The sequence below is a fragment of the Leptinotarsa decemlineata genome, unplaced genomic scaffold, assembly GCF_025532065.1.
Source record: "Leptinotarsa decemlineata unplaced genomic scaffold, Ldec_3_MD MMD2_tig00001973_RagTag_RagTag, whole genome shotgun sequence".
Classification (NCBI taxonomy): domain Eukaryota; kingdom Metazoa; phylum Arthropoda; class Insecta; order Coleoptera; family Chrysomelidae; genus Leptinotarsa; species Leptinotarsa decemlineata.
Window position 1 is genome coordinate 2,642,206 of NW_027412572.1, and position 20,930 is coordinate 2,663,135.

The 20,930-nt window shown below is 33.7% G+C and overlaps 1 protein-coding gene, 5 non-coding genes and 2 pseudogenes across 7 annotated transcripts in view; 3 read left to right on the top strand and 5 right to left on the bottom strand.

Moving 5' to 3' along the window:
* Nucleotides 1–373: 373 nt before the first annotated feature.
* LOC141482833 (5S ribosomal RNA) lies at nucleotides 374–493 on the bottom strand. Its single transcript, XR_012465751.1, has one exon. It is a non-coding gene; the product is annotated as a 5S ribosomal RNA (ribosomal RNA).
* A 520-nt stretch (nucleotides 494–1,013) lies between these two features.
* LOC141482834 (5S ribosomal RNA) lies at nucleotides 1,014–1,133 on the bottom strand. Its single transcript, XR_012465752.1, has one exon. It is a non-coding gene; the product is annotated as a 5S ribosomal RNA (ribosomal RNA).
* A 527-nt stretch (nucleotides 1,134–1,660) lies between these two features.
* LOC111516707 (5S ribosomal RNA) lies at nucleotides 1,661–1,780 on the bottom strand. The gene has a single exon (XR_002723713.1). It is a non-coding gene; the product is annotated as a 5S ribosomal RNA (ribosomal RNA).
* Nucleotides 1,781–2,302: 522 nt separating this feature from the next.
* On the bottom strand, nucleotides 2,303–2,422 carry LOC141482839 (5S ribosomal RNA; annotated as a pseudogene).
* Nucleotides 2,423–2,989: 567 nt separating this feature from the next.
* LOC141482840 (5S ribosomal RNA) lies at nucleotides 2,990–3,109 on the top strand (annotated as a pseudogene).
* Nucleotides 3,110–3,634: 525 nt separating this feature from the next.
* On the top strand, nucleotides 3,635–3,754 carry LOC141482829 (5S ribosomal RNA). The gene has a single exon (XR_012465747.1). It is a non-coding gene; the product is annotated as a 5S ribosomal RNA (ribosomal RNA).
* Nucleotides 3,755–4,281: 527 nt separating this feature from the next.
* LOC141482836 (5S ribosomal RNA) lies at nucleotides 4,282–4,401 on the top strand. Its single transcript, XR_012465754.1, has one exon. It is a non-coding gene; the product is annotated as a 5S ribosomal RNA (ribosomal RNA).
* Nucleotides 4,402–8,972: 4,571 nt separating this feature from the next.
* Nucleotides 8,973–20,930, bottom strand: part of LOC141482812 (integral membrane protein 2A) — a 79,354-nt gene continuing 67,396 nt past the window's right edge. For both annotated transcript variants that reach the window (XM_074176673.1, XM_074176674.1), the window contains 2 exons: nucleotides 15,057–15,202; nucleotides 8,973–9,587 (listed from right to left, as the gene is read on the bottom strand). In XM_074176673.1, the coding sequence (XP_074032774.1) occupies nucleotides 9,457–9,587; nucleotides 15,057–15,202 (277 nt within the window). In that variant the 3' untranslated portion in view covers nucleotides 8,973–9,456. The remainder of the gene's footprint in view (nucleotides 9,588–15,056; nucleotides 15,203–20,930) is intronic.

Consider the following 20,930-nt stretch of genomic DNA (forward strand, 5'->3'; position numbering starts at 1 on the left):
TTGTTCACACTTTGATCCAAAGATTAGGTGAATATCTAAATAAAATACGAGTGATGGATTTCGATTCTTGCGCCATATATCAACATGTGTACAAAGTTAAGCAAACTCATTTTTCACATCGAGAGTTTTCGACAAAACAATGGCGAATCTGTTTAAACACCAGGGCAAAGAATATAAATCTCATATAAGATCATAAGTAAGATTTCAGTGTATCATGAAATTTATAGTTGTGACAATAATTTTGGCTAATGTGCTAAGTGAAAAACAGAATCAAAATTATCCTTTACATCGGTTTTCAAAATCGACTAAAGAAGTGGTTTGCTGTTGCCGTTCCAAAAATTCTAATTCAAAAAATATACTCAGAAATAAAAAAAAACAACGACACGCGGTGTTCCCAAGCGGTCACCCATCCAAGTACTAACCGCGCCCGACGTTGCTTGGCTTCAGTGATCGGACGAGAACTGGCATTTTTCAACGTGGTATGGCCGTTGCATGTGAGAGTCACATTCTTCAACGAATATAAAGCAGCACTACAGAAAAGGAAGGGCTTTCACGAGAAGCTTTTTTAGTTTGAAAGACTCATTAGTACTTCAATTTTCAATGTTATTTACATTTGGTAATGAATATATATTAAGTGAAAAATTGTTCACACTTTGATCCAAAGATTAGGTGAATATCTAAATAAAATACGAGGATGGATTTCGATTCTTGCGCCATCTATCAACATGTGTACAAAGTTGGGCAAACTCATTTTTCATATCGAGAGTTTTCGACAAAACAATGGCGAATCTGTTTAAACACCAAGGCAAAGAATATAAATCTCATATAAGATCATAAGTAAGATTTCAGTGTATCATGAAATTTATAGTTGTGACAATAATTTTGGCTAATGTGCTAAGTGAAAAACAGAATCAAAATTATCCTTTACATCGTTTTTCAAAATCGACTAAAGAAGTGGTTTGCTGTTGCCGTTCCAAAAATTCTAATTCAAAAAATATACTAAGAAATAAAAAAAACAACGACACGCGGTGTTCCCAAGCGGTCACCCATCCAAGTACTAACCGCGCCCGACGTTGCTTGGCTTCAGTGATCGGACGAGAACTGGCATTTTTCAACGTGGTATGGCCGTTGCATGTGAGAGTCACATTCTTCAACGAATATAAAACAGCACTACAGAAAAGGAAGGGCTTTCAGGAGAAGCTTTTTTTAGTTTGAAAGACTCATCAGTACTTCAATTTTCAATGTTATTTACATTTGGCAATGAATTGATATTAAGTGAAAAATTGTTCACACTTTGTTCCAACGATAAGGTAAATATATATCCAAATAAAATACGAGTGATAGATTTCGATTCTTGCGCCATCTATCAACATGTGTACAAAGTCGGGCCAAACTCATTTTTCACATCGAGAGTTTTCGACAAAACAATGGCGAATCTGTTTAAACACCAGGTCAAAGAATATGAATCTCATATAAGATCATAAGTAAGATTTCAGTGTATCATGAAATTTATAGTTGTGACAATAATTTTGGCTAATGTGCTAAGTGAAAAACAGAATCAAAATTATCCTTTACATCGGTTTTCAAAATCGACTAAAGAAGTGGTTTGCTGTTGCCGTTCCAAAAATTCTAATTCAAAAAATATACTCAGAAATAAAAAAAACAACGACACGCGGTGTTCCCAAGCGGTCACCCATCCAAGTACTAACCGCGCCCGACGTTGCTTGGCTTCAGTGATCGGACGAGAACTGGCATTTTTCAACGTGGTATGGCCGTTGCATGTGAAAGTCACATTCTTCAACGAATATAAAGCAGCACTACAGAAAAGGAAGGGCTTTCACGAGAAGCTTTTTTCAGTTTAAAAGACTCATTAGTACTTCGATTTTCAATGTTATTTACATTTGGCAATGAATTGATATTTAGTGAAAAATTGTTCACACATGTTCCAAAGATAAGGTAAATATTCAAATAAAATCATGTGATAGATTTCGATTCTAGCGCCATCTACCAACATGTGTACAAAGTTGGACCAAACTCATTTTTCACATCGAGAGTTTTCGACAAAACAATGGCGAATCTGTTTAAACACCAGGGCAAAGAATATAAATCTCATATAAGATCATAAGTAAGATTTCAGTGTATCATGAAATTTATAGTTGTGACAATAATTTTGGCTAATGTGCTAAGTGAAAAACAGAATCACAATTATCCTCTACATCGGTTTTCAAAATCGACTAAGGAAGTGGTTTGATATTGCTGTTCCAAAAATTTTAATTCAAAAATATATTTTCAGAAATAAAAAAAAAAACGACACGCGGTGTTCCCAAGCGGTCACCCATCCAAGTACTAACCGCGCCCGACGTTGCTTGGCTTCAGTGATCGGACGAGAACTGGCATTTTTCAACGTGGTATGGCCGTTGCATGTGAAAGTCACATTCTTCAACGAATATAAAGCAGCACTACAGAAAAGGAAGGGCTTTTAGGAGCTTTTTTCAGTTTGAAAGACTCATTAGTACTTCAATTTTCAATGTTATTTACATTTGGTACTATGAAAGAGTCGACCTTCAATTTCAGTTGTATTGCCAATTGCATATGCAAGTAATTTTCTCTGAAGATTCCTGCAATGACGCCTGTCGGATATAATCCAACAGCGTTCGTGGTATTAACTAGTGGAGTAGTTCTTTTCTGATAGGGGTCAGTCCATTCAACCCACTATGTAGGTATATCCGAGACTGGCTTGAACATTTAAAGTTCATTTCTTTAGATTAGACAACTATAAATTTCATGATACACCAAGTCGTACTTACGAGTTCATATGACATTTGCATTCTTTTCCCTGGTTTTAAACAGATTCGCAATACATAACATTGGAAATAGACGTACTAACGAGTCTCTCACACTAAAAAAAGTCCCTCCTAAAAACTTCTCCTAGTAGCCCTTTCTTTTCTGTACAGCTGATTAATATTAGCTGAAGTATATAACATTTCCATGCAATGGCCATACCACGTTGAAAAATGCCAGTTCTCGTCCGATCACTGAAGCCAAGCAACGTCGGGCGCGGTTAGTACTTGGATGGGTGACCGCTAGGGAACACCGCGTGTCGTTGTTTTATTTTTATTTCTGAGTATATTTTTTGAATTAGAATTTTTGGAACGGCAACAGCAAACCACTTCTTTAGTCGATTTTGAAAACCGATGTAAAGGATAATTTTGATTCTGTTTTTCACTTAGCACATTAGCCAAAATTATTGTCACAACTATAAATTTCATGATACACTGAAATCTTACTTATGATTTCATATGAGATTTATATTCTTTGCCCTGATGTTTAAACAGATTCGCCATTGTTTTGTCGAAAACTCTCGATGTGAAAAATGAGTTTGGCCCAACTTTGTACACATGTTGATAGATGGCGCAAGAATCGAAATCTATCACTCGTATTTCATTTGGATATTTACCTTATCTTTGGAACATAGTGTGAACAATTTTTCACTTAATATATACCCATTACCAAATGTAAATAACATTGAAAATTGAAGTACTAATGAGTCTTTTAAACTGAAAAAAGCTTCTCCTAAAAGCCCTTCCTTTTCTGTAGTGCTGCTTTATATTCGTTGAAGAATGTGACTTTCACATGCAACGGCCATACCACGTTGAAAAATGCCAGTTCTCGTCCGATCACTGAAGCCAAGCAACGTCGGGCGCGGTTAGTACTTGGATGGGTGACCGCTTGGGAACACCACGTGTCGTTGTTTTTTTTATTTCTGAGTATATTTTTTGAATTAGAATTTTTGGAACGGCAACAGCAAACCACTTCTTTAGTCGATTTTGAAAACCGATGTAAAGGATAATTTTGATTCTGTTTTTCACTTAGCACATTAGCCAAAATTATTGTCACAACTATAAATTTTATGATACACTGAAATCTTACTTATGATCTTATATGAGATTTATATTCTTTGCCCTGGTGTTTAAACAGATTCGCCATTGTTTTGTCGAAAACTCTCGATGTGAAAAATGAGTTTGGCCCGACTTTGTACACATGTTGATAGATGGCGCAAGAATCGAAATCTATCACTCGTATTTTATTTGGATATATATTTACCTTATCTTTGGAACAAAGTGTGAACAATTTTTCACTTAATATCAATTCATTGCCAAATGTAAGTAACATTGAAAATTGAAGTACTAATGAGTCTTTCAAACTAAAAAAAGCTTCTCCTAAAAGCCCTTCCTTTTCTGTAGTGCTGTTTTATATTCGTTGAAGAATGTGACTCTCACATGCAACGGCCATACCACGTTGAAAAATGCCAGTTCTCGTCCGATCACTGAAGCCAAGCAACGTCGGGCGCGGTTAGTACTTGGATGGGTGACCGCTTGGGAACACCGCGTGTCGTTGTTTTTTTATATTTCAAATTGAATTTTTTTTCAAATTTCTGCTATATCCGTGATTAAAACAACTGATCTTCATTTTACTTTAAGAGTCTAGTTCCCTTTACAGCCAGTAATGGAAAAATGAGTTCACCTTGCATCTTTGTTTTTCTTTGAAATAAAAACCTTTTGTCGATTCGACTTTTAAAGTATATATTTCTGAACTAGAATTTTTGGAATTCATGGAATTATTTTCCAGCAGCTTGACTGCATTAATCTTTCTCGATTCCATAACATTTCTAGAAACATGTGGATTCGTTTTTCGATGACATTCCAGGTTAGCTTCCCAAATTTCTGCTACCGCAGTTGTCGGTTGATTGGTCAAACCACCAACACTGACATAAAAACTTGGCAAGTCGACTTGGGTGTCACACCAATAGGTGGTTCCACTTATGTTTCGCTTGCGTTTACGCGGTTATTTTATCAAGTGCTTTTCTTGGTTTTTCTAATTTTGTCTTCAATCGAGGACCGCCTGCCCGGTACTGACGATGCCCAATAGGCTGAAACAGCTGTGTACCGGTGGCTCTTAAATTGAAATCAATATGGGAATGATCAGAATGGTACTTATTTATTTATATATATTGATTGTGAGTCACAAAAAGGATTTGAAGCTTTATAACTTCTTTTTAATTATCTGCGTACGCTTTCGACAGCTGGTTGTACTGTTGAGTAGTGCCTAGATGATGACAGTACGACCAAATGTCGAAAGCGCTCGCAGATAATTAAATAGAAGTTATAAAGCTTCAAATCCTTTTTGTGACTCATTCAATATTAAAATACTGAAAGTAAAGGAATATATATATTATATATATATATATATATATATATATATATATATATATATATATATATATATATGAAATCTGAAGTTTTCACGGACAGGAATATGCTGAACTGGTTTTTCCGGGTATTTGATCCGTGTATGTGATATTATCTCTAATTTCTGAACACATAACGAATACCAAATTACCATTATAGTAAGAAGTGAGTTGAGCAAGGTCAACAAACTTCTGAATACATAACAGCACACCTTGATAATGACAAATGAGATTTTGTCGAAACGTCGGTGAAATTAGAGATAATATCACATACACGGATCAAATACCCGGAAAATCCAGTTCAGCATATATATATATATATATATATATATATATATATATATATATATATATATATATATATATATATATATATATATATATATATATATATATTCTTTTACTTCGAGAGGTAAGTTACACCTCTCGAAGCGAAGCAGTAACTCGTCTTGATAATACCATCTGAGATGATGGCGAAACGTCGACTATCGAATAGTACACAACGGATGAACACCCGGAAAAACAACACATCATATTCTACCATCCGTGAAAACTTACATTGTAATATATATATATATATATATATATATATATATATATATATATATATATATATATATATATGCTGAACTGGTTTTTCAGGTATTTGATACGGGTATGTGATATTATCTCTAATTTCACCGACGTTTCGACAAAATCTCATTGTGCTGTTACGTGTTCAGAAGTTTTGTTGACCCTGCTCAACTCACTTCTTACTATACTGGTAAAACGGTATTTGTTACGTGTTCAGATATAGAGTGTCCATAAACTCTCTACTACCTACTACTTAAATGTTGTTGAGTTTTACCTGAGTTCTTCTTCTTCTTAGTTGACGTCATCTCCCAGTTAAGGTATCGAATATGAACATGTAACGAATACCGTTTTACCAGTATAGTAAGAAGTGAGTTGAGCAGGGTCAACAAACTTCTGAACACGTAACAACACACCTAGATATTGACAAATGAGATTTTGTCGAAACGTCGGTGAAATTAGAGATAATATCACATACACGGATCAAATACCCGAAAAACCAGTTCAGCATATTCCTATCCGTGAAAACTTCAGATTTCATATTCGATACCTTAACGGGGAGATGAGGTCAACTAAGAAGAAGAAGAACTCAGGTAAAACTCAACAACATTTAAGTAGTAGGTAGTAGAGAGTTTATGGACACTCTATATCTGAACACGTAACGAATACCGTTTTACCAGTATAGTAAGAAGTGAGTTGAGCAGGGTCAACAAAACTTCTGAACACGAAACAGCACACCTAGATAATGACAAATATATATGTTATATTAGAAAAATCAATGCACCCTTTGTCCAAGTATTGCATCAGCCACTAAGCAGTTACCCAGGAAATGACTCAGCATATTCAGCACATTTCCAAGGTTTTTCTAGAAAATTCGAAGAAACGCACATCTACATCAGCAGTTCCAGATCCTATAAATAGGGGAGAACAAGAGGACATCGCATTTTCGAACAACTTCGCGACTATCCAAGTTCGTCGAAATCTTAAATCACTTTTTAATGTCAAATGTCTTCATTGTAAACAATTGTGTTCAATATATATATATATATATATATATATATATATATATATATATATATATATATATATATATATATATATATATATATATATATATATATATATATATATATGTAACTAAATAAGTGTAAAACATTTAAGGAGGTGATTCCTCATCGAAAATGATAGGATATTTCGTATAAAGAAGTTTCATTGGAGCATCCTTTGTTGAGATACAGCCCCTTAAAGGGGGTACATAAAATTTGTTAAACAATTTTTTTTACAAGCACTGAAAAAGTTAAAATATTGAAATTAACCTGACGTTTTGTACTACCAAAAAGACACTCAGCTAGTAATTTATTTGGTTTACCTCATGGTTGTAAGGGGTGGAAAACGCAACCCCTAAAATTCATTACCAATGTAACTTTTTGTCTTATTATTTGTTTACCATTTAAAAATTAATTTCCTATAACCTGTTTCATTCTAAACAAAAAATGTCTCTTGGGTTTTTTGCCCAAAATAAACCAGTTCGCAGCAAAAAATTATTTTACGAACAACTACAGAGATACATCCTCATAAATGCGAAAATACGAAACTAATCTATCTAGTAGGTCGCTTTTAGCGATAGTGACAATTAAATTGGTATGACGCTGTCAGATTGTGAATTTTCGAAATTGAATTAATACTAATTGTGTGTTGTTGTTCTGTTCTTAATTTGTTACTTTAATAATTTACTTGTTATTAAAATGGCATACACAAATGAGGAAATGGCTGATATGCATTACGTTTACGGTCTGTCGCAGGGGAATGGGTTAGAAACTTCTAGAAGATATGCTGAAATGTATCCTCAACGGCAGCATCCTTCACATAGAATAATTGCTCGACTTCATCAACGATTACGAGAATATGGTTCATTCGACAAAAGAACGAAGGATTGTGGTGGCCATCGAGAAGTACGAACACCACAGCTTGAGGAAGCAGTACTTAGTTTGATTGAAGAACAACTCACTACCAGTACTAGAAAGATTGCTTTCCAGCTAAATGTTGATCATTTGACGGTATTTCGAATTTTAAAGGAACAACTCTTATACCCTTACCATCTGCAACTAGTACAGGCACTGTTACCGCGAGACTTTCCGAACCGTCTTGAATTTTGCAATTGGATGCTGGAAATGATTAGAAGACATTGTGACTTTCTGAAGACGATAGAATTCACAGACGAATGTAGTTTTTCTCGGGACAAGATTATTAATTTTCATAATTACCACATATGGGCTGATGAAAACCCTCACGCTATTGTCGAAACTAACCATCAAGAACAGTTTTCTCTTAACGTGTGGCTCGGAGTTATTGGGAATGACTTAATTGGGTCTCATTTTCTACCTCCTTGATTAAATGGTGAGGCATACGTTCAATTTTTAATAGAAGTGCATCCAGTACCGCTGGAGGAAGTTCCTTTGGGCGTCAGATGGGATATGTTTTTTATGCATGATGGGGCTCTCGCCCATTTTAGTCAAGTAGCACGTCAGCCTCTGAATGAAACATATGCAAATCAGTGGATAGGTCGAGGAGGACCACAGAACTGGCCCGCTCGATCCCCGGATCTCAATCCTTTCGATTTCTCTATTTGGGGCCATTTCCAGCATAAGGTTTATCGTACTCCTGTTCGCGATGTAGAGGACTTAGGAAACCACATCATCGATGCGTGCAGGGTAATCAGAGAGACTCCAGGAATATTTGAGCGAATACGTGGCTCAATGCGCCGACATCTAGACGCATGCAAGCTGTGAACGAACAGATACTATTATTCACATCAATATATTTCATAATTTGATTCAGTACTGCAATTTCTAAGATTTTGTCACAAAATGGTAACATATTTACTGGTCTCAATTGTTCAGCTAAGTTAGTATTTAGAATTTTTGTTGTTGGAACTGTTGTTGAAGTTTTGAAACATTGCGGCACTCTTTCCTTCAATAAACTTAAGTTAATAACTTTTAATAACTTCGAGACCAACTTCATCAGTACTATATTTTTTGCTTTGGGATTTCATTTATATCATATAAGTTTTGTAGGGAGAAAGGGGTAACAGAGAGGTAATGGAAAACCAAAAAATATCACATGGGCGTGAATCCACAGATATTCGAAAACAATATAAATAGTAAGTTTATATTCTCCACAAATTACAGATGTATGTAATGGTAGTTTTTATTTATAAAATTTACAATCATTTTACATGCACAAATTTATTTTTTCACACCCTCAGTTACATATTTACTTGTAAACTTCCTATATATATAATATGTAACTGCAAAAGATAGTGCATAAAAAGTCACTCATTTCTCAAAAAAACAATTAAACAAACATATTTTAGGAATGCTTCATTTCGATAATTTCGACCACCAAATTTTCAAAAAGATAATCAGTTATTTTTTTTCATTTCGAGTGTCGAAAAATAAAAGAAATCAGTCTTAGGACTTGCTTTTCATGCACCATCTGACCTATAAATATGAATCGATAAGATATGTAACATAAATTCAATAAACTAGATAAAGCAGAAATAGAAATTACTTGAAAACGTTCATCTATATCACCTGTGAAAGGTAGTAATTAATAATTAATATCATCATATTTACAATTTAATGGTTTCTCGAAGCCCTTTCATAGGCCTGTACCTCCTCCAAATTCACGATGTTGAATTGAGTTATCCCTTTGCCTGCGAACTGAGCGAACTTGGCTTCTGAGAGAAGGTCGGCAGACCGCTTAACAACTGGAAAAATAAGAAGAGTATTGTTTAAGTTAATTTTTCACTGAAAAGGATTTGAATGATTCACAAAAACCCAAAAAATCAGTTTTCGAAAATGGAAAACAAATGATTCCAGAGACAAAACTATGCCACATCAAATTGTGAGCAACCAAACAGATTGCAATAATCAACTAATATAGTCTATACAAAATCAATCCGAATAGCTAAATAAGACTGATGTACTGGGTTTGATAAATTTACTAGTTAATACCATTTAAAACGTCCCACATAAAAATAATGATTAGACCTCGTGAATTATACCACGCCGCCCGTGCCATACCAAGAAACTGCCGACGTTCGGTAACTATTTAGTTTTTATGCCATTAGAATTGTCTTCTTATGCACTATAATTTCATTCTCAATGTATTTGAAGTATTTTACAGAGGGTAAAAAATTACGATTGTTATAAACAAAATAATTCCATAATTGTCATTTTTACAATTGGTATTGTTGTTAGAGCTAGACACTCATATGAAACGTCTCTACAATTTTTAATAATTGAATGGTTTGATTGATAGAAATCAGTACATTGCTGCGACATTTCTCGACCTTAAAAGGGCATTTGAAACAATTGATTGAAATATTCCACTTGAAAAATTAAAATATTATGGGATATCAGGGATTGTTTTCGATTGGATTCAAAGTTACTTATTCAACAGAAGACAAAAAAATAAATTTGGAAATGAATTGTCAGATGAACTTATAATTGAAAGTGGCATACCCAGGATAGTGTGTTAGGTCCATTGCTTTTTATTATTTACCTAAATGATATTAATCACATATCTGGATCAAACTGTATAAATCTTTTTGCAGATGATACATTGGTTTATTGTATACATGAAGATTTGGATCAAGCAATTGTTGAAATGAATAGGTCTTTAAATAGCATTGATTTATTGATAAACTGAAACTAAATGTCAGTAAAACAAAAAGTATGATTTTGACATCATCTTATAAGTATGATCAAATTGTTTGGGCAAATGCTGTTATGAAAATTATTAATGTTAGCATTGAAATTGTGACTGAAATAAAATATTTGGGTTTTATAATTGATAAAAATTTAAAACTGAATAGTCATGCTGATTTTATTTGTAAAAAAATAATTTAAAAAACTTTTTTCTCTCTCTCGTATATGTAAAAAAGTGTCTATGTATGCTAGGTTGACTCTTTTTAAAAGTCTAATACAACCTCATTTTGATTATTGTACAACATTACTTTTTCTACTTGGTAAAAATAAAATAGCGCAATTGCAAAAGCTTCGAAATCGGGGCATGCGATTAATATTGGGACGTAGCCGTTACTCAGCAATTAAATCGATGTTACAGTGTCTAAACTGGTTTTCAGTTGAAGAACGTATATTATATATGACTATGATCTTTATATTTAAGCTGCATAAAGGATTGCTACCCAATTACTTTCAAAAATTCTTATTGAGAAATAATGAAGTTCATGATTACAATACGAGAAGAAATAACAATTTTTATATTAATAACCCTAACACTAAATTTGGAATGAATAGTATATTTCATAAAGGCTTAAACGAATTTAATAAAGTAACACAATTTGTAAAAGAATCTAATTCAATAAACCAATTTAAGTCATCATTGAAGAAGTATATTAGTGACAGCACATTATGATATTTGTAATTTTTTATTTTTTAATGTGAACTAACCTAACAATCTATGGATATGTATGTACACACATCGGAAAAGTCTAGGGATATTTTTAAAAATGGTAATAATTTTTTTTAGGTCGGGTGATTATTAAACGAATGTAACTTACAACAAAATTTATTAAATGGTCAAAAATGCTGAGTGCGCATATAAGCAAAACTAAAAAAAAATATGGCTCTTCTTTGGCACAACGAAAAAAAAATCATAATACAAAAAAAATTGGAATCAGTACAAAGTGTGGCCTCCACGCTGGTTTATTACGGCCCTACATCTATCGTGCATCGACAAAATGAGATTGTCAATGTCTTGTTGAGGTACATTTGCCCATTCAACGATTAAAAGCTCTCTCAATTGAAACGTTTTGTGAATGTTCCCCATATGCGGAGTAGTTCTTCGTTGAAGCATGTCCCACACATGCTCGATGGGATTCAGGTACGGTGATTGTGCTGGCCATGGCAATACATCAACTCCTTTGTTGGTGAGCCAGTCAGTCACTAGACGCGCGACATGTGGACGAGCATTATCGTGCATTAGGTGGAAGTTTTCACCAACAGCACCAGCAAATGGACGGACGATAGGTAGAAGAATGGTGTCGAGGTACTGTCGAGCTGTGAGGGAGCGATTTGGAAAAACGAGATCGGTTCTGCCGCCGATCATGATTCCGCCCCATAGCATTACTGTACCACCTCTGTATGTGTGGACTTCCTGGACGTGTCTCAAACGTTCATTATTTCCAGGTCGTCTCCACAGTCTTACTCGACGAGAATCTGGATGAAATCCAAATCTGGATTCGTCTGTAAACAAAACTGTGGCCCAATCATTTGCATCCCAGTTTTGATGTTCTTGACACCACTCTAATCTTCTACCGCGATTGCCTCTCGACAAAGGTGGACATCTAAGTGGCCTTCTGTTGTGGAGATCTGCTTCATGCAGTCGATTTCTGACAGTATCACGACCAATGGTTACCTAGTGCGTCTGCTGCAACACGTTAACCAACTCAGGTGCTGTGATTGTCGGTTGTCTTCTTGCGGTTTAAGACCAAAAATCGGTCTTGAACTGCAGTTGTAGCGCATCCTCGCCCTGGATGTTATTCTGCTGGACTGCCAGTTTCACAGAAACGCCGCCACAATCGACTGATAACACTTTGGGAGACCCCCAAACGAAGAGCTACATCATTTTGTCGCATGCCACCTTGAAGAAGCCCTACAGCTCTATTCATCTCAGCCAATGGTAAGTGATGGCGTTCCATGTTGAAGCACAATATTTCCAGTTTAATTGCTGAGCAAGAACTGCATAGAATGTACAAGCTCGACACTTTCAGATTATTCATTTTAGCCGAAAACCTACAGTTTGTAAAAAACTTGATAAAAGATTAGTTACCGTTTTTGCAGGCTTTGTTCAACCCATAGAAATCTACAGGGTGGTCGAGTGTACCAATTTAATCGAAATTAAACGACCTCATGCATTTATTTTTATGATATTTAGTATGTTATAAAAATATATATATATATATATATATATATTTGTTTTAATGTTCGGAGAGGTGCAAATTGATTGGGCATAGAGGATAGTGTGTTTTTTTTTTCAAAACATTGTATAAAAAAATTGAGTAGAAATGAGTAAACTTGAGGAGTACTTTTTCATTTTTTTCCCTTCATTCATTTATATTTTAATTTTTTTTTATTTATTCGTTCATTTTATTTTATTTTCATTCATTCATATATTTTTTTATTTTTTTTTATTCAAGCATTTTTTTTTCATTCATAGGTATATTTTATTTTCATTATTCATTTGTTTTATTTGGTGTTTAAAGAATTGAGTTTATATATTTTTTTTATTTGAAGTGGTAGTTTGTTATATAGTTTCGGACCTATCTAAAAAAGGATATTTTGGGAGTGACTTTTTCTAAATTATATATATATATATATATATATATATATATATATATATATATATATATATAAGTTTTAGGTTACGATTGTCTAAAATGTACCTAAGTATGTAAAATTTTCGAATTATTTGTCTAGCTTTATTGTTTACATATTTTGTGTGCGCGTTCCATTTAAGGTGTTGATCGACAATTACGCTAAGATATATTTTTCTGGTTTTTTGAATAGATGGACAGTTGCAATTTGGTTGAGTGCATGTTTTCTCATGAAGCATAATATAATTTCTATAAGCAGGTTCAGTTTCGTACATCTTTTGCTTCAAATAGCCCCATAAAAAAAGTCCAAAGGTGTGAAATCTGGTGAGTGGGCTGGCCATTCTGTAGGACCCCGACGGCCAATTCAACGACCGGGAAAAGTAGTATCCGAATAGTTTCTTACTTGTCTGGAGTAATGTGGTGGTGCTCCATCTTGTTGAAATACAAGAATTCATATCGAATTCATTAGGATTCGCTTTGACGATTTCAGTGATGAGAGAGTCAACAGTAGTTTCCAACATATTCGAATAGTTCCCCGGTTGAATTTTGATCAATAAATAGAGGTCCTACAGTATGGTTTCCTAATATTCGTGCCCAAACGTTAATTTTTTTCTAAATATTAGGAACCGTGAGGGTTGGTGTCACTCCAATAACGGCAAAGTTCACAGACATAATAAAAAAATGTACATTCGTCACAAAAATAAATATTGTGGAGATAGCTAGGATACCTTGCAATGGTTTCTGTCATGATTTTGTAGAATTCTGTTCATCTTCAGTTAATTGGTGTACCCCTTTAATTTTGTATGGATGATACCTATTTCTCTTCAAAAGTCTACACACAGTAGATGGAGACACCTCACAAATATTCGCGACGGAATAAGTAGACTGTTCAGGATTTACTAGCATCTCACCAATTATTTGCACTTGCTGTTCTTTCGGAATGGACGGATGACCTGGGGGCTTTTTGTTATGTAAATTACCGGTAGTTGTGAATTTGGATACAAGTTACCTCAAATATTTTCTACAGATAGGACGATTCAGAAAACAATCATTGAAAATTATCTCGGTCTCGTGAAAGTTACGCGTCGCACCGTAAATAAAAATCGCTTCAATTTTTTTCTTCCAAAGGACGAGAATTAACCATTTTACAGATTGTTGACGTGGTACCTTTCTTCTAGTAAAAACGAAAACTAAATGAGAATATTGACATTTTTTGTCGTTTTTATGAACAAAAAATAACTAAACAAAACTTATTGGATTGTTGGAATTGCCGTATAGCAGATCAAAAAGGAATATTTCTAGAAATATCGATATTAATGTGTTTGTCTTCAGAAAATTATTAACTGTTCCGCCATTTTGTAGTAGGTGAAGATATTAACTTCATATTCTAGGGTTGTGAAGTATTCGTCAGGAGCTTCAAAATGAGGTGTCACAAGACCCCCCTTTCCAATTAATTTTTTCCCCATATGGCGCCCAGTCGCCATCTTGAAGGTTTCATCTGTCAATTTCACTTCAGAATGAAGTAATCATGCATTAATTTCATTATCCCAAATTTCAATTTTTTGAGTTGATCCGTTCGAAAAATAAAAGGGGGAGACATTAAAGAAATGCACTGTATGTACAATCTGCATAGTTGAAGGAAGCAAAATGGAAGTTAAACTCTACCATCATTGTTATAAGAGTTGAATATATTATTGAAACTAAACAAGGTTGTCTTTTAAACTGCGTCCATTTTTTCAGTAACCCACTTTTTATTCTCTCTGTGGCAAATTTTGTTCTAATCTGGATGAAACACCAAATCAACCTCTAAAAATAGTGTAGAAAGAAACTACTCACCACCACCGACATATTTTTCTAACTTGTAAATTGGCATTCCTCTACATTCATTGGAGATGTATGCTCCGACGACTTTTGTATCTGTAATAGGAGGAAGCACAACTCTCATCGACTCTCTAACTAGTTCAGTGTCAACTTTGTAATACCTGCAGAGAAAATATATATGTTGAAAATATAATATAAAATGAAAATCCTGTTCAAAATATAGAATGGAATTTATTACACCCAAAATACACAACAGTTTTGAACAATGTGAATATTCTTCGGGTTTGAAGGCCGTGGATTTTTGGCGTTCAAACGCGAAGAATATTCACACTAAAAACCTCGGCCGCGAAAGCCTTAACCATTTAGTTTTGAACAATAAAAAAACGTAGAATAGAATAGAATTTATTAGTGTAATGTATACATAAATAGTATTCACATACGTCAATGGGATAAATAATATATAAATTAAAATGAATGTTACACAATACAGTCAAATAAATATATGAATATTGTTATATAAAAATATATCTATTATTAGACACGCAACAAATTTGTTGAGTTGAAATAATTAAAATATTCTTCGAATATATATATATATATATATATATATATATATATATATATATATATATATATATACATACAGTGTGACCCATTTAAGATGGAAGCACCCTTATAAAACTTACTTTTTTTAACCGATTGGAATGATTTTTTTTTTGTTAGGTAGATATTCAAAAAGTCTATTAGGACACCAAATATCATGAATAAATCTCAATTTCCAGGGCCAGGGCGGTTCGGACATTTTCAAATGGGTAACATGTAAATTATGTTGAAATGCGTCAATCAATAAAAAAGTTATAAAGGAATGAAATTTGAAAAATATGCCGTTTAATCAACCCACCAATTCATGTTCAGGAATTTTATGAAAATTCTGTATACTCCACTGGATTCAGGATGTCTTGAAATATTACTTGATCACAGTTTCATCGAAATCTGTTCGGTAATAAAAAAGTTATAAAGGAATAAAATTTGAAAAATATGTTGTTCAATGGAATTTTAGAAACGTTCTTACCACACCACTGGATTAGGGGCAATATTCAACAAAATATTATTTATTCAAATAAAATTCATGAAACGTTTATGGGAGAATCAATTTCCTTTCATAATGTATGTCGAACCATATCAATCAATCAGTTTATCACAACAAACTTTAGTGTCAATAATTTCAAATGAATCTACAAAAAACTAACTGTAAGTACATTTTTCTAATTGCTACAAACTAGCGGAAAACAATCTTTTATTCACAATCAATGTAAAAATAGAAACCAAGAAGATACCGAATTGAAAAATAAATGAGTGCAATTCATATTCTGGTGGCCTCCACCAAACTTCCATCCAATTCAATGCATTTATCATATCGCTTACGAATATTTTTTAAAGTATTCCTCAATTGTTGTGGAGTAATTGCATCGCAAGCTTGCTGAATTCTGGTGCACAGTTCCACTCGATTCCTTGGTCGTGATTTGTAAACCTTTTGTGTAACATAACCCCAAAGGAAAAAATCGAGTGAAGTAAGGTCAGGCGATCTTGGTGGCCATCCAATTAATGTACTCCCCCTTCCTATCCAACGATTAGGGTAATTTTGATTCAGCCAACTCTTCACAATTCCCGCATTATGTATGGAACAACCATCTAACTGAAAATATAAATTTCTTGTTTCTGCAAGGGGAAGTCCATCTATTGCGTCCGAAAATTCATTCCTTAAAAATTGTAGGAAAATTGCGCCATTCATGTTGCCGTCGAAAAAGAATGGTCCAATTATCCTTTCATTCAGTATTCCACACCAAACGTTCACTTTTTCTGAATACTGCCTTTTACAGTTTATCACCCAGTTAGGATTTTCAGTGGCCCAATAGCGAATATTTTGTGATGAAACCACTCCATTTGTTGTGAAACTAGCTTCATCACTAAATAAAATTTTCTTTAAAAATTGCCTGTCATTAAGATACTCGCCCTGGGCCCATAAGCAGAATTCCAATCGTTTTTCTTGATCACCTAGTTCCAGAGTATGTAAAAACTTTGGTTTAAATGGCCTCAATTTATTTTTCTTCAGACATCGCCTAACATTCTCCCTAGGTAAGTTTAAATCTAAGCTGGCATCCCTCAAACTACTATTTGGATTATTTCTGAAGTAATCTAATATAGTCTGGTTATTTTCGTTCCTTCTTCGTATATTGTTCTTTAAAATATATGTGGTTACTGCTCTAGTCCGATTGAAAACTTGGTTTATTTTATGTACCGTGCTGTTACTTATGGCTGGACGATTTGGGTGTCTTTCATTGAATATTCTAGTTACTTCTCTTTCACTCCGGTAATCATCACCGGAAAGACGTATAATTTCGATTTTTTCTTGAATTGACAATTGAGCCATTATCTGTTTTTATTTTGAAACACAAATTATTCAGTTCACTAATGGTGCGTAACAAAATGACAATTTAACAAAATGACAATTCATGCGCAAATAAATAGATGAGAAACTGTAAGTCACAGCTAACTTGTTTATTTCATTAATGCATTCTGAATAACAGGCAGTTAAAATTGCAAATCTCATTTTTTGCTATTCAACAAAAGGAAGAAATCACAGCTGATGTTACCTACTGGAATGATAATAATTATTATCCATTGCATATTTTTTTCGTTATAATTTCTATTGGGAGTACATTAGACTTGTCTTATATTGTTATGTTATGAAGATTAACCAGGAGTTCTCTCCTGATTGTACTTGTTTATGTATCCACTCCACTTCGAGAAATACCTATAGACTATTTTTACCATCATGATTTTCAGATGTTATAATTGTACGACATTGCAATAATCACCCCAATAATTTTTTCAATAATCAACAGTGGTGTAGTAAGAACGTTGTTAAAATTTCATTTTACAACATACATATTTTTCAAATTTCATTCCCTTATAACTTTTTTATTACTGAACAGATTTCGATGAAACTGTGACCAGTGATATTTCAAGACATCCTGAATACAGTGGTGTATTCAGAATTTTCATAAAATTCCTGAACATGAATTGGTGGGTTGATTAAACGGCATATTTTTCAAATTTCATTCCTTTATAACTTTTTTATTGATTGACGCATTTCAACGTAATTTACATGTTACCCATTTGAAAATGTCACAAATCCAGTGGTGTAGTCAGAGTTTTTTTAAAAAAGTCGCTAGTAATTTTTTTAGATTTTTGACCTTGAAAAATAAGATTAGTTGGCCCTGGAAATTGAGATTTATTCATGATATTTGGTGTCCTAATAGACTTTTTGAATATCTACCTAACAAAAAAAACATTCCAATCGGTTGAAAAATGTAAGTTTTATAAGGGTGCTTCCATCTTAAATGGATCACACTGTATATATCAAAAAAAAAAAACTTCATTAATGTTAAACTTTTTTTGTCGATTTATATGTTCAATTAATTGTTTTTTACTCATTTTTACTGCCCTGAAGAAGCTTCCCACTAGAAGCGAAAGCTTGGCAAAGTAAAGCAGAGTTTTTGATTTTTGATTTTTTGACTGAGAGACCCCGTTATTCCATTCTACTGTACATTCTACTGTACATTCATATATGAAGCAAGATCGCAGAGATCGCGGAGATTTTTGAAAAGAAGTTTACAATGATCGTCGCGTCGTATTTAGCCTGGGCCATAATTCTTACTACTTTGTTTTGTAGTTTAAATATTATATTGTAACGGTCTAAATTTCTGAATTCTGAAGAATCAGTAGAGCCGCCCTGTAGGTTCGTTATTTTAACAGCATATTGCTGGGATGGTGGGTTGTCTAGTAAGCAGGAGTAAATAAAAGCAAGGAGATTTTCACGGTCAGGATTTAAAAACGATTCAGATTAGTATCTATCCTGAAGCCAACACAAAAGCAAGGTTCTAGCAAGGGACTGTCCGAAACCTAAAAACTTCTAAGGTCAGTCAAATTAATCAATTCAATATTTTCATTTCCTATTCTTGAAATATCAGTAGAGAATTCCATAACACATAATAATATCACCTATGAAAGATTCAAGTCGAGCACTGTCAGACCTTTTATTCATTTTTTTGGTGGTAAAAAAAAGCTTTCAAGGCATATTTATCTGGTAATGTGAGAAATTCTTCGGAAAAGCTATAGTTGCATTATATATATCATTCTTTGAGATATGAGGAGACACTCTAGAACAGTGGTCGCCAACCTGTCGATCGCGAGCTACTGGTAGCTCGCGGAGGCAATTCTGGTAGCTCTCACAACGATTTTAATTTAAAAAATACAAACTGCAAAAATCAAAGAAGCTTTCGAAAATTCCACAAAAAAATCTAATTGTCATAATATTAAACATAAACAGCGGCAACGTTGCGGTGAGCGATCTGCCGCCGACGCCATCAAGCTAGAATCGGCTAGAACCGACCAGCCGGACCAGCGCGTTAGTGTTTGAGAACGATCTGGATTGCTTTGAACGGGATACATACGCACGGCGCGGCGACATTGCGCTTAGTTTAAAACTGAACGCGTAACCAAGTCCAGCGGTTGGGTTAGTAGAGAACAACAAAAATAATATTATGGCAAGTAGTTGTAAGAAGGTAAAGACATACCACTTTCATTCGGAATGGGAAGAAAAATACTTTTTTACAGAAGTTAAAGACAAAAATGTGTGTTTGTTATGTAATACTTCGGTCTCCGTTGCTAAAAAAAGAAATATTCAGAATCAGAATATGCTTTATTGTCGAAAGAATACAATTCTTGTTGACAAAGTCAGTTGTCGTACATGGATGTATGTTAAAATATAGTTAAAATAACACTTACAGATGTGTAAACACAAATAAACACAGGATCTGATCAAATTAGAGTAAATAATGGTACATATATATATATATATATATATATATATATATATATATATATATATATATATATATATATATATATATATATATATATATATATATATATACACCCATCCATACATACATGTTCACATAATTGAGCCTCAGCAATGACAGATTGACAGATATGGATAATGAGTTCATTCAGATAATTTGGCTATAAAAAATTCATCCAAGCTATAGAAGGGATGATCAAATAGTAAAACCTTCACACTACCTCTGAATCTATTATAATTCTTGATTTCCCTAATTCTTGCTGGAAGGTAGTTGTATATTTTCAGGCCGTTATATATAATAGAATCCTTTACGAGGCGACTTTTGGGTATAGGCAACATAAGAGTCGAGTTTTGGGAAGATCAAGTATTGTAAGACGATGACGCTCCTTTACATAGATCACGGTGCTTATGAATCAAACAAGATGTTTCCAATATAAAAATAGAGATCACTGTGAGGATTTGGTGATTTTTAAAGTATTCTTTGCACGATTTGCGACTCTTAATCTTGAAGAGGGCTCTAATGACTCTTTTTTGTACAACTTGGATCATCTGTAATACATTTTTATTGCATGCACCCCAAAAAGCATTGAGAGACATCATAAAACTGTACATTCTAATTTTGAAAAATCATTCCCACTACATTCTGCCGCCAGAAAGGAGAAACTGAAACAGTTAAAAAAGCAGTTAATTGGACAACAATCAATATTTTTAAGAACAGTCGACAAAAATAAGGCTGCAACTGAAGCATCGTACCGTGTGTCCCAGATAATTGCACAAAAAAAGTAACCTTATGAAGACGGGGAAATGATAAAACAGGCGTTTTTAGAAGCTGCTGATTCGTTATTTGCCAACTTTAGAAATAAAGACGAGATAGTTTCATCTATATAATCTATGCAACTATCTACTAATACAGTGATGAGACATGTAGAAGTAATGAGCAATTATATTTTTTTACAGTTAAG